We start from the raw sequence: 12,926 nt of genomic DNA on the forward strand, positions 1-12,926 counted from the left end.
GTTTATCACCTGCTTAATGTGATTGAAGAACAGTGTATTATCATTAGCTGCCAATGTATTTCTCACCACATGTCAGCCATCATTTCTCAAGGAGTACCGAGGGCTGAGCGTAGCTGGGCTGAAAGAGCAATATGCACAGGTAGCTGGAGGAACATAAAGGGGACTGAGTTGTTACTTCTGTCTGGTGGTATGTGTGAGAAGAAGGCACCAGCGAAGGCTGTTGTTAACTGTTACCACACTGAACAATTGACCCACACTGAAACTTCATGAAGGAAGTACTTGTTGGAACACAGAGGAGGATGCTCACTAGATGGAAGAGCAAGAGCAGTTCAGTGAAGCCCTTCTTATAGCCAAGGCTCAAGATTGTCATGCTATAATTATAGGGCTGTTGAAGACTGCTGAGGTTCCAGCTGTGATGGGTTTGTGTGAGAAACAAATCATCCAGTATCCTTAGAGGAGGAATTGAAAGGAACATTGGGCCTGAAGCAAGGGGGCTTGTGATGTTCTGATGAGAGATGGTAGAACTCCATTTGTTCTTAGGACTATTGCAAGACGTTATCAGAAACTACATAGCTTAATACAACCAGTTTTGCTCAGAGTTTTGGAGGCTGAAAGTATAAATGCAAGGTGTTAGTAGGGCAATGATGCCTCAGAAGGCAGGGACTTTTCTCATTTTTTGATGGCTGTGGTGGTTGCCAGCAATCCTGGGTCTTTGACTTACAATGGTAAGTCATGCTACCATGCTACCATGGTTACATAGCTACCTTTTCTCTGTGACTGTCTGTGTTATCTCTTCTTACAGGGGCTCCCCTAATCCAATGGGAGCTCATCCTTGCCAATCACATCTACAATGACAATTTTGCCAAATCAGATCACATTTTTGTGATCCTAGGAAAGACATGAATTTTGGAAGATACAATTTAACCCATGATTCGGCATGGAAGGTGGGAAAGTTGAGGCCTAAAAATCACTATAAACACTATCCCTAGCCATTTCCATCTCATCTTCCTAGTTAGATTGTGAAGCATATTACTGAAGGGGATAGGGAGCCAGCTTACAGGGGGAGTTGGGAAGCTTCAGAAAGTCTTGAAGCAATAAGGGAGGAACCTGTCTATATAGCTTCAGATTAGATATGTATCAGCATTCATTTAATAATTCCTGATAAAATCATTCAATTTGTCCAACTTAATATTTTCTCTAGTGTTTGATAACTTTCTATCTTCTGAGTGTAAGAACATAAAAAAATCCTTAAATAAATTTGAAGTCTTTCCTTGAGGTATTTGCAAACATTGTAAGAAGAATGTGCCTTCTTTCCCTCGGGTAGAAAGGAAGAACGCTGACTTTGTTAATTAAAACAGTAACTGCATCAGAGGCATGGATGGTTCACATATTTTCACTTTTCCTCTCTGATGCATCTATTTTGTTGCCATGGAAACAAGTGACGCATAGAAACAACACAACTAGGCTTTACCTTATCAATGCTATAGAGGAAATGCATGTGGGGGTCAGGCTCTTAAGATGAGAATTAAAGAAGAAAAGCTGGGGACTTTATGTCTCCATGTCTTCCTGTGATATCCATTAAGGGAAGTTGTGCCTTGCTAAGGGAGGTGCTGTGTGTCCATGTGCTGCCAGGTCTTTTTCCTGCTCACCACATGTTCCAGTTCTTTCTTGGTTGCCTGGTTACTGAGGGAAACTGGCTGATTTCTTGTTTTAGCATCTGTGCAAACCAAGAGGAAAGAATTATTTTTAAAAGTTTAGGTGGTTTAAAGGTCCCTTAAGATTTATGGTTTTATGGAGAAAAATGGAGCATACTTACTTCTACTTATATGACTGACAGTCATTTAACATTTGAATTTTACAGTTTTTTCCTGCATGTGATTATAGTCAACTCAGGATGCTTAGAAAGGACTGACATTAGAAATTAAGCCAATTCTAAACAATGAGAACAGGGTTTTAGTGAAAGGAAAGGTTTATCAGTCTTTCCAGGCAAATTGAGGCCTATGTAAGCTGCTATTGGGGAAGATGATGTTTTAAAGGAGAGCCCGGGAGCAGAGGCTTCTGGATGTACATGTGACGCATAACTGCAGGCAAGATGGTGGCCTTACACCCACTTATTCTCTGATGTGCTTGAGTTAGTCTCTGGATGTTCATTCATTCCTGTGGTCAGTGAGATAAGGAGAGGAGAAAGATGATCTTGTCTGGAACCAAAAAAGCATTCTTGAGTTTCCTTGCAAGGAAGTTGAGGGGAAGGAACAAAGATAAAGAAAAAAGTATCGATTTAAGACTTAAAAAAACTTACACAACTGAAAACTGTCTGCTCAGCAAAGTGAGTTGGTTATTGGGCTAGGCCTAGAGTTGTGAGCATATTCAGGTATCTGTTCCCAATATACATCATGCATACAGCTGGCCTGAGTTAATTAACTTTTCATCAGTAATTTCAAAGAGAGGTCAAGAGGTCAAGGCAGATATGCTAGGTGTGTTGTCAGGGTGGGTATTACTATATTGAACTATACAAATAATATATTCCTTATGTAGTTTTAATATTATGTATTACAATGTGGGAGCTATTTCTTATTATAAAAAACACTAATAGCATTCAACATGTGGGTCTTATACTCAGAGACATAAACTAGTTAGCCTAAGCAAGTCTACTTACATGGAGGTACCAGGCAGTCACGTAAATCCACTAAGAAGACAAGAGAAGGCTAGAAGATAGTGTGTTAGTAAACACAAATCTATCATAAATTGCTAAGAATAAAATAAAAACCAGGTGGCTTCAACAACAGGAATTGTTTTCTAGAGTTCTGGAGCACAGATATCTGAAATTAAGGTGTTGATGGGGCCCTATTCTCCCTGAGTATGGACATTCTTGATGTTCTTTGGCTTATGGTAACATAAATCTAGTGTGTGCCTTGGTCCTAACCTGGCTTTCCTCCTTTTCATCTCTATATCTACACAAAATCTTCTCATAGGAGCCCAAGCCACTGGATTCAGAGTCCAGCATAATGCTATTACATCTGCCAGGATCTTATTTCTAATAAGCTTACTTTCTGAGTTAGGCATACCTTTGGAAGGAATACCATTCAACCCTGCACAGTGGGCACATGTGGTCAGGCTTTCAGAATGTGGACCAGGGTCTATGAGAGTTGACTTGCTATAGTAAATGATCTAACCTAGAGAAAACAGAGAGGGCATATGGACCAGGATACTCTTTCCCCAAAACAGTCCTAGAGAGCCACCTCAGAAGGGGAGGAAAGGGAAGAGGATACAGGGTAGAATGTGATCTACAATGTAGGTGTCCTTGATTGAATTTTTGACAACTAATACTATTTTAGAACTGCCTGTGATGCTAAAACCGTGTCCTTCTAAAACCTGTTCCTTCTGTCTCATGCAGCTGAAGACCAGTCATGCACCTCAGAAAGGAGGCAGGCCTTGTCCAGGCTCTACTTTGGAACCTCAGGCTACTTCAGCCAGCACAATTTGTTCTCTGCTCCTGAGAAAACATGGGTCTCTCAAGGAGGAGCTAGACCTGACACATTCTGCTCACCCAGAATCAAAGAGTTCTTTGTCAATTCTGGGCTTCTCCATGCCGTGGTGGCAGGGCAGGGTCCACAGTTATCCATGCCAGGAAGTCTGCTAAAAGAGGCCATCAAGGCAATCCTGCCCTCCAGAGAGCTGGCTCGCCTGGCCCTTCAGTTCACCACCAACCCCAGGAGACTCCAGCAAAACCTCTTTGGAGGAACATTTTTGGTGAACGTTGGTCAGTTTAACTTGTCTGGGGCCCTTGGCACAAGAGGCACTTTCAATTTCAGTCAGTTTTTTCAGCAACTTGGTCTTCCTGGCTTCCAGAATGGAGGGGGAACAGTAGAGCTAGCTAAGCTACTTTCTGGGGGATTGGATTCAAATTCTGCCACAGAAACTTCTGGTGCTTCTAAAGAGGTTGTTAAGAATAAGACAGTTATAGGAACTTTTGGATTTGAAGTCAATTTACAAGAGAATCAAAATGCCTTAAAATTCCTTGCTTCTCTCCTGGAGCTTCCAGAATTCCTTCTCTTCTTGCAACAAGCTACTGCTGTGCCTGAAAGTGTAGCACGGGATCTGGGCGATGTGATGGAAATGGCGCTCAGCTCCCAGGCCTGTGGGGAAACACCTGGAAGGCTCTTTGTCCCATCATGCACCACTGATGGCAGCTATGAAGATGTCCAGTGCTTTGCTGGAGAGTGCTGGTGTGTGGATTCTCAAGGGAAAGAACTCTCTGGCTCAAGGGTCAGAGGAGGACGTCCAAGGTGCCCCACAAAATGTGAGAAGCTGAGGGCTCGCATGCAAAGCCTCCTGAGCAGCCAGCCTGCGGGGTCCAGCTTGTTCACCCCTTCTTGTACTAATGAGGGATATTTCCTACCCGTCCAGTGCTTCAACTCAGACTGCTTCTGTGTAGATGCTGAGGGTCAGGCTATTCCTGGAACTCAAAGTGTAATTGGTGAACCCAAGCAATGTAAGTCTACTGGATATTTAACCTAAGTCTCTCTGTAACTCCAGACCCAGTGCATTGTAGGGAAATTATTAGTTAATTCACAGCTAATGAGCAATGTCATTTACTAGCAAAACAGGCAACTTAAAAATTCTCCTAGAGTTGGGCACTGGTGGCTCACGCCTATAATCCTAGCTACTCAGGAGGCTGAGATCTGAGTCTCCCTGTTTAAAACCAGCCCAGGCAGGAATGTCCGTGAGACTTTTAACTCCAATTAACACTATAAAACTGGAAGTGGCCTGTGGCTCAAGTGGTAGAGCGTTAGCCTTGTGCTGAAGAGCTCAGGGACAGTGCCCAGGCCCAGAGTTCAAGACCCATGACTGAAATTAAAAAAAAAATTCCTGGAAAACTTGGCTGACGTTAACTATTGTAAAGAGCCAATGAGGAGATTTGTTTAGCCTTTAAGTACTACAACATGCATGTTTGTGGTGTTGATCAAGGTTCATCTGTATAGTGCTATGCAGTGTAAGGTGCTCTCTATCTAGATGTTATTTTCTAGTTAAAGCTGCTATATAAAGGATATAGATGGATTTTTAACAGTTAGGTGGTCTTACCTTGATCTTTGTGACTTATTCAATTGGTTAAACACTTGTTCATTGTTCTTCTCAGGTCCCACTCGCTGTCAGTTACAGGCCGAGCAAGCTTTCTTGGGAACAATGAGGACCTTGCTCTCTAACTCCAGCGTGACACCCACTGTCTCCAGCATCTACGTCCCACAATGCAGTTCGACAGGGCAGTGGAGACCTGTGCAATGTGATGGGCTCCCAGAGCAGGTCTTTGAGTGGTATGAAAGGTGGGAGACTCAGAACAAAGATGCTCAGAAGCTGGCCCCTGCTGAGCTGCTGCTGAAGATCATGAACTATAAGGAAGAAACTTCTAGGAATTTCCATCTCTTTGTTCAAAGACTCTATGAGGCTGGCCAACAAGGTGTCTTCCCAGGGCTGGCTCAGTACCCTTCCTTCCAAGATGTCCCACTGACAGTATTTGAGGGGACCCCAACTCAGCCTGGAGGGAATATCCTCCTGGAGCCTTACCTCTTTTGGCAGATCCTAAATGACCAGCTTGGCAGGTACCCAGGGCCTCTCTCAGACTTTAGCACACCTCTGGCCCACTTTGACCTCAGGAGCTGCTGGTGTGTGGATGAGACTGGTCAGGAACTGGAAGAAACTCGGGCCGAGCCGAGCAAAGTCCCAACCTGTGAGTTAACTCATGTGAAGAACCAAATTTATGTTTTCATTTGTAGTGGGAGAGTATTTGTTGAGTGTCAAAGCTGAAGTGGCATTTGAGAGTGGCTATCTACATCCCTTCAACTTGTGGCTTGTAGAGAGGAATTGGCATCCTTACACCACAAAGTCAGGTGCTGACAAGGGTAATCTAGTCTGTTTTAAAATCATCTAGTAAGTGATCATTTTAGTCAGCAGGGTAGACTTTCACTGGATGTCTTCCATGTACAGAACATTATCTTAGACCTAATGAAGGTGATGGGGATGATCATTCCATGGCCTTCAGGCTTTAGTGATCTTTCCTCAGTCAAGTGCACCATCTGATCTGTCAGCAAATATTGTGGTGGCTCTACTACTTGTCCAGACAGAATACTCGTAGGTGGTCAAGACCTCAGGAAAGTGCAAATAACAGTCTTTCATTGACAAGGACAGACTTAACTAAGGATTAATTGGACAGCCACCAATGGAAACTAGTTTGGTTTTGTTGCAGAAACACTTACAGAGAAGTTGTGGTAAGTGAGGTGTAAATATAATGAAGCTGACTCTGTCTTAAATTACAAAGCCTTATTTCCATTCTAGCAGGTTGAAAGAACAACCAGACAGACTGAACACTACAGTTGTCAAATTGGGATCTCTCTAAGCAGCAGTTACCAATATTACTGATGTTCACTTGGAATGAGCTCTCTGTTTGTTCTCCATGTTAAACATTGTCACAACATTTTGGGATCATGTTAAAGTTCATCTGACTATTTGATACTAGCCAAAATTTAAGCTGTAGGGGGCAGAATCCAGTTAGGCCAAGGGAACATGCAACAAGAATAATAATACATTCACCACTGTAAATATCAAGAAGACAGCACATAGATCTAACAATAGGAACTTTTGAATGTTGGCATGACTGTTATATATGGAGTTGTTGTAGAGTCATTCTCAATACTAAAGACCAAACTGAGAATTCCTATACTTTTAGGTGCTCTGAGACTGAATTTGGTTCTCTGGATATGCAACTACTGTAGGAACCTTGTGACTAGTCTCATCCATTCTGGGATGAGCAGTAGAACTAGGCTTAGAGTATAGTGGCATTTTCATAGAGTTGGGAGATTATGTGGAGCAGATGGCTATATGCATAAGACAATCCATTAGGTAATTATTACAGTAGCCACCTCTAGCTCATATTTTAAGTTTTCTTTTTGAATTTTGCTATAGCATTGTGTTAAGAGTTGCACCAGCTGAGAACATGCATTTACTTTATAAACAAAAAAATGCCTGTATTTTGGGGATATAGTTTCAGGCTCTTGTTGATAAAAGTTTGTGACCCAAAGTTTGCAGTTCTGAGCTTCAGTATTTACAATGTGGTTATGTAGCATCAGCTACAGGTGGCTTGAGAGAGATTCAGGAACTTGGGCTTCACCTGCTAAATTGAAACCTGTATTTCTATGGTATTTCTAGGCAAATCAAATGCACCCAATAGCCTAAGCAATACCAACCCAGAAAAAAGAGCTTGAGTTGTCCTGAATCTTGGTTCTGCCTCCTGCTGCTGTGTGCTGGAAGAGAGAACCCCCTGAGTTTCACCTTTTCTACAAAGTCTGCCTTTCAATAAATTGCTACTTCAGGGCTATTATGAACATTATAAAGGGAATAAAAGTAAAGGGCCGCTGTGGATCGTAGAAAATGCTTAGCAAATGTTAGCCAGGTTAATACATCTGATAGTAGTGAGTAGACCAATAATTTCCTACATGTATTCAAGGTTGGCTTAGGCCTGTAGAAGTATCAGACACATTGCTGCCTCTGATCTGAATGAAATTTTGATTTCAATGTTCAGTATGCATTTATGTTCCATCCACTGTTATACATTATGCTGTGTGACATAGAAACAGTGCTGAACAGAGTTGTATCTGCCCTGAAGACCTCAGAGAGCAGTAGACCAATCAAGTCAATCATAAGCTATGAGGGTTGAATGGAAGAGTGCATAAAGAAAATGCATGGAGGATGCCCAGAGAAACAGGCAGTTGAGGTGGAGATTTACTTGGCACCAATTTCTTTTTTTTAATTTTAATTTTTTGTGAACATACTGTACAGAGGGGTTACAATTACATGGGCAAGATAATGAGTACATTTCTTATCAAGCATTGCAGCCTCCTCCTTTGTTTACCCTTCACATCCCTTCCCAGCCTCCCCCCGCCCTCCCACCCAATCCCTTCCCCCCCCCCACCAAAATTGTAAAGTTTGTTTTTGACATGACAACTTGTACATCTCATTGTTGCAACAGGTCCAACTGTATCCTTAAACGACTTGTTTTTCCCCATCTCCTCCACAAATTATACCGACATCAAATATAGTGAAAGCAGGGATTATACTGTGGGGGAGGGACATACAAAGCTACAAAGAAATAATCTTATAAATGAGTTAGAAACAAATGCATGAAAACAAAAACATTTAAATACATATCTAAGGGTTCATTTTCCTAACATCACATTATCTGACCTTTCCTGCTTGATTCATACATATTCTAGATATTGCAAATAAGGGAAACCATGGGACCTATGTTTCTTTGGGCTTGGCTTACTTCACTTAATATAATTTTTTCCCAAGCTTTTCCATTTCCTCACAAATGGGGAAATGTCATTCTTTCTGATGGAGGCATAGAATTCCATTGTGTATATATACCACATTTTCTTGATCCATTCATCTACTGAGGGGCATTTGGGTTGGTTCCATATCTTAGCTATGGTAAATAATGCTGCAATAAACATAGTTGTGCTGGTAGCTTTAGTGTGGTTTTGTTTGTAAACATTTGGGTAAATGTTTGGCACCAATTTCTGGGACGAATCCTGAGATGTGTTTTGGAATATGCCACTCAGGGAAGCTGTAAAAGGGATGGGCTTAAAAGGACATGACAGAAGAGGAGGGAAAGAAAGTAGGGTCAGATTTAAAAGCTTTTCCATGCCTGGTTAAATAATTTTCACTTTATCTTGAAAGCAATGGAGTATAAGCAGAAGATTTTGAATGTGTGATTATTGGTGTCATGGATTCCAAATCTTTGAGATTGATAGAACAGATTTTTGATTAAAGATATGCATTTGATCAAGAAAACAACAATGTCCTCAAATTCCAGAAGTCACAGATTTCTGCTGATCTCATGCTCTCAAGAGAATCCAGGGATGCATCTATTCTTAATTTCACAAACTGATTGGTTGACATAAATATCTCCTGGGCAGCCATTCAATAATAATACCTTCTAGAATAATTTTTAAAAATCTCATAGAAAATGGAGATTCTTTATTGTTCCCAGTGCACAGATCAGGAGAGTGACAGAGAAGTCAAATGTATTATCTACCACCATGGTTAATAAGTGACAAAACAACAGAACTCAGGGATCTTAAGAGATGTGCTTTCTTGTCCACAAGAATACATTTACTGTGTACAAAACTGAACTGTCAATCTTCTCACTCATCTCTCTATCCACTCATCCATTCACTCACCAATCTATCCATCCCCTTATTCACTCATCTCACCTACCCATCCCCTTATGAGTCTACCCATCTATCCAACCATTCATCCATTCTCCTACCACTTGTCCATCTTTCCATTACAAACAGCTGGTCCAGATCATTGATTCTAGAGTGAGACTATCTAGAAGAGAATTCTGAATCAATTACTTACTAGCTGGAACTTTGTTTAAATCATCTCACTTCTTTAGGCCTCAGTTTCTCATCTGTGACTTTGGGGCTAAGAGTATCTCCTCAGTCTGACACATACACTGTTAGATTATGTGAATGTACTTTAAACAATGTCTGGCATGGAGCAAACTTCAGCTGTTGCTAATCTTCTTGTGTAGTAGGTTGGCTCTTAAATGCTAAGTAAATGAGATTGCAAAGTACCCTGCTTGGTGAATGAATCTCCATGTCATGTTTTTATTCCCCCAGGTCCTGGCTCCTGTGAGGAAGTGAAGCTAAGTGTCCTGCAGTTTATTAAGGAATCAGAAGACATCATCTCAGCTTCCAACACTTCATTCCCTCTGGCAGAGAGTTTCCTAGTGGCCAAGGGAATCCGACTGACTAATGAGGACCTCGGTCTTCCTCCATTCCTTCTATCCCGGGAAGCTTTCTCTGAGAAGTTTCTTCGAGGGGGTGATTATGCCATTCGTTTGGCGGCTCAATCTAGTGAGTGCTGTGCAATGAGGTTCTTTACTCCATTTCTGGGGAAGCAAGGGTGTGAATTTGTTTCTCCTCAGTCACCTCCAAGACTGATATTTATTTTCCCTGAGGTGTTGGGTTACCAAGAAAGAAAAGACGAAGCGATTTTGTGTTCTCAGTCAAGGCTAGGATGCTGCTCACTTTTCCAAAAGGCCCCCAGACTCTCCATCAGAGGCACTGGGGAGCAGAATGCACATTTTGTAATGCAGATGACCTCGGAGCCTTCCTGAAACCACATAGTCTTGTTAAAATGTGAGAGACCGCAAATACTCAGACTCCGCCACCCTGCACTATTTCAAAACTCTCCTGCATCCCTGGATATGCAAGGACTCTATGGAAGAGGTCGAGCAAGGACCCTGGTTGCACACAGGAGCCCCTCTACTCTTAACAGTAACTCCCAAAGATACATGCATGTGAGGAGGAAAAAGTCCAGAGAGACCCACAGTCCTCTGGCTCTAGTAACAGCCACACAGTACTTGAATTGGCCTTTGGCAAGGCATTTCCCATGCTGAAAAGATGATCAGATCTTTGCATTGATCCTCTAACACTTTCAGGGTAAAACAAGCCCTAATCACCATCTGTGATTCTTTCCAAATGGGAAACAGTCTCAGGTTGAACTACTTGCTCAGATTTGCCCATCTACTAACTAGACAGACCTGAGTAGGAAGCTGGTGGTGTGCGCCTCTGCCCAAGTCCTTAGGGCCTCTGTGCTCTGCCCAGCAGATCAAGGGCAGCTGAGGTCAGGGCCAAGACCTTCTTAGGATCATGTCCTTTCTCCTCTACCCACAGCCTGGTCTGGCAGGAGGATCTGAAGTTCTCTTGCTTCTAAGACTGATCCTACACTAATTTGACAGGAAAACACCTGTCTCCAAGCCTTCCCTAAGTACCTTACCCTCTCCCAATTGCTTTATCTGAGTCCCTACCTGGAATGTTACTAGGCTTGGGTAGCAAGACAGCAGAGCTATCCATCCCCTGACAATGCATGCGCCAAACCAAAGCAAATCCATCCCAGGGGGCTGAAAGCTTCTTGCTTCCCTAACACTTCCCTAACAAGCTATTGGCTTGAGGAAGATGCCTTCGTTCTTCTAACCCCATGTGAGAATCTCTCAAAGCCTATAGTTTCTTTTTATAGGAAAACATGCCCAGTGTCCAATGAGCCTCTCACATTTCAGCTTGAAATGGTATAGATGAATAAGTTGGGTGCCTTGGGTTGGCACAGGGGTGTCCTTGGCTTATCTCAGTGATGATGCCCACGGGGTAGACATCACATACTGCTCTTCTCTTTCTGTGACTCTAGCCTTGAACTTCTATGGGAGCCTACGTTCTTCGCTGAACAATTCAGCTGCAGCAGCCATCCCTCTGCGGCCAGGCCCCTATGTGCCCCAGTGTGATGCATTCGGGAGCTGGGAGCCAGTGCAGTGCCATGCTGGGACTGGTAAGGGGGAACCTCCAGAGGCCAACAGACATCCACTTCTGTTTCTGAAAGGAAACAGCCCACCGTGGGAGGCAAGTGGGAGGCTTGAATCCCCAGTTCTTCCTTGGCAGCTGGAATACACAAGCCTCTTTGCTTCTTTGGTTTTCACTTCTCTCCTGTGTAAGGGAATAGGGACCTGCAACCAGCCCAAAGATCAAGGGGGTAGTTGCTGGAGGAATCAGGGAGCTAACATTTGTGACTGTGGATATTGTTGGGCAGTAGAGCTTGTTTTTTTGTTAAGCAGGGAGATGCAGACTGGCTACTTCACAGGCACGTGCAAATGCATCTTTAGGATACATCTTTAGGTTGGTTTTGCTGACATGTGTGGCTCTTTTCTAGGGCACTGCTGGTGTGTGGATGGGAAGGGAGAGTTCATCCCTGCCTCACTGATTGCCCGCTCTCCACAGATGCCCCAGTGTAAGTGACACGGAACTGGCCTGTCTGACCCTGGTGATGGGCTCTAGGCTCCTGGCAACCGCTGTTGGCACCTAACTACAGGGACTTTCTGGCACAGCCTTTCAGATCCATCCCTAAATATAGCTGGACCCATTTTCCAAGTCTCTAGGCAAGGGTTTCCTTGATTCTTCCTTACTGGTGTCCCCAGTTGTGAAGGTGAGGAAGGAGTTGCTGAGTTGGGATGTCATTGGGATGTTACTGTTCCCTGGGAAGGTACAGCCACTCCTGTGGGCTGTATCTTCAGCCCAGCTTCTCTCTGAAGTCAACCCTGTGAAGTCCATGGCCCACTTGACATCTCAAAGCTGGCACATCTCTTGTGTCCTCATCCTGTGACTCTAGCTTGTGTCTCCTCTGAAGATCTGTTTCTGTGGAGGGGACTTCTATTCCTCAGATGCATGGCTCTGGGATCTTGGACCAACCAGGGCTCCCCAGTTACCCTCAGCCCATCAGTTAAAGGCGCCTTTCTCTCCTCTAGGCCCCAGTATCTGTGAACAATCTCAAGCCAATGCACTGCTTTCTGGTTGGAAACAGGTAGGAGTCCAAGGAAACCCATCTCTAGAAGACCTGTTCACCCCAACCTGCCTAGAGGTGAGGCACTGAGGGCCCAGGAGGGGCACAGGTGGGGGAGGAGAGCTGGCTTCATTTGATTGCAAATTGCTTTTCTAGTCTTCAGTTCACTGGGCTGAGTGAATTCAGAGGGAGGCTGGGGCCTACGTGTTTGTCCTGGGCTAATTGAGTGCTGTTGTGTGCCCTTGGTTAAGCTATTTACTTCCTCGGTGCCCCACATTTTGGTTTTTGTTTTTAGTCGTAGAAGCAGGAAATACTGTTGTCCTATCTAGTGCTGGAATTGTTTTGAGTCTAAGAACAATTGTTTCATAAAAATCCTAGAAATTAGTTGACCCCTGAGTGGGTGCTACCACACATTTCCAAAAGTCACATTGATTGGGCCACTGTACTTGCGTCTCAGGACATCCCTTCAGGTGATTGCAAGAGCACAATTCAGTAAAGCACTGGCAAAGTCTCCCAGAGAAAGAATTCATTGTGCCTGA

General features: G+C 43.4%; 1 protein-coding gene across 1 annotated transcript in view; it reads left to right on the plus strand.

The window, feature by feature from the left end:
• Positions 1 to 12,926, plus strand: part of Tg (thyroglobulin) — a 188,328-nt gene that overhangs the window by 11,191 nt on the left and 164,211 nt on the right. Inside the window, exons 9-14 of the mRNA XM_069991843.1 lie at positions 3,395 to 4,492; positions 5,138 to 5,725; positions 9,678 to 9,914; positions 11,245 to 11,382; positions 11,761 to 11,838; positions 12,353 to 12,465. Coding sequence (XP_069847944.1) covers positions 3,395 to 4,492; positions 5,138 to 5,725; positions 9,678 to 9,914; positions 11,245 to 11,382; positions 11,761 to 11,838; positions 12,353 to 12,465 — 2,252 coding nt within the window. The remainder of the gene's footprint in view (positions 1 to 3,394; positions 4,493 to 5,137; positions 5,726 to 9,677; positions 9,915 to 11,244; positions 11,383 to 11,760; positions 11,839 to 12,352; positions 12,466 to 12,926) is intronic.

This window comes from Dipodomys merriami, unplaced genomic scaffold, assembly GCF_024711535.1.
Source record: "Dipodomys merriami isolate MVZ:Mamm:240054 unplaced genomic scaffold, mDipMer1.0.p SCAF_4, whole genome shotgun sequence".
Taxonomy (NCBI): Eukaryota; Metazoa; Chordata; class Mammalia; order Rodentia; family Heteromyidae; genus Dipodomys; species Dipodomys merriami.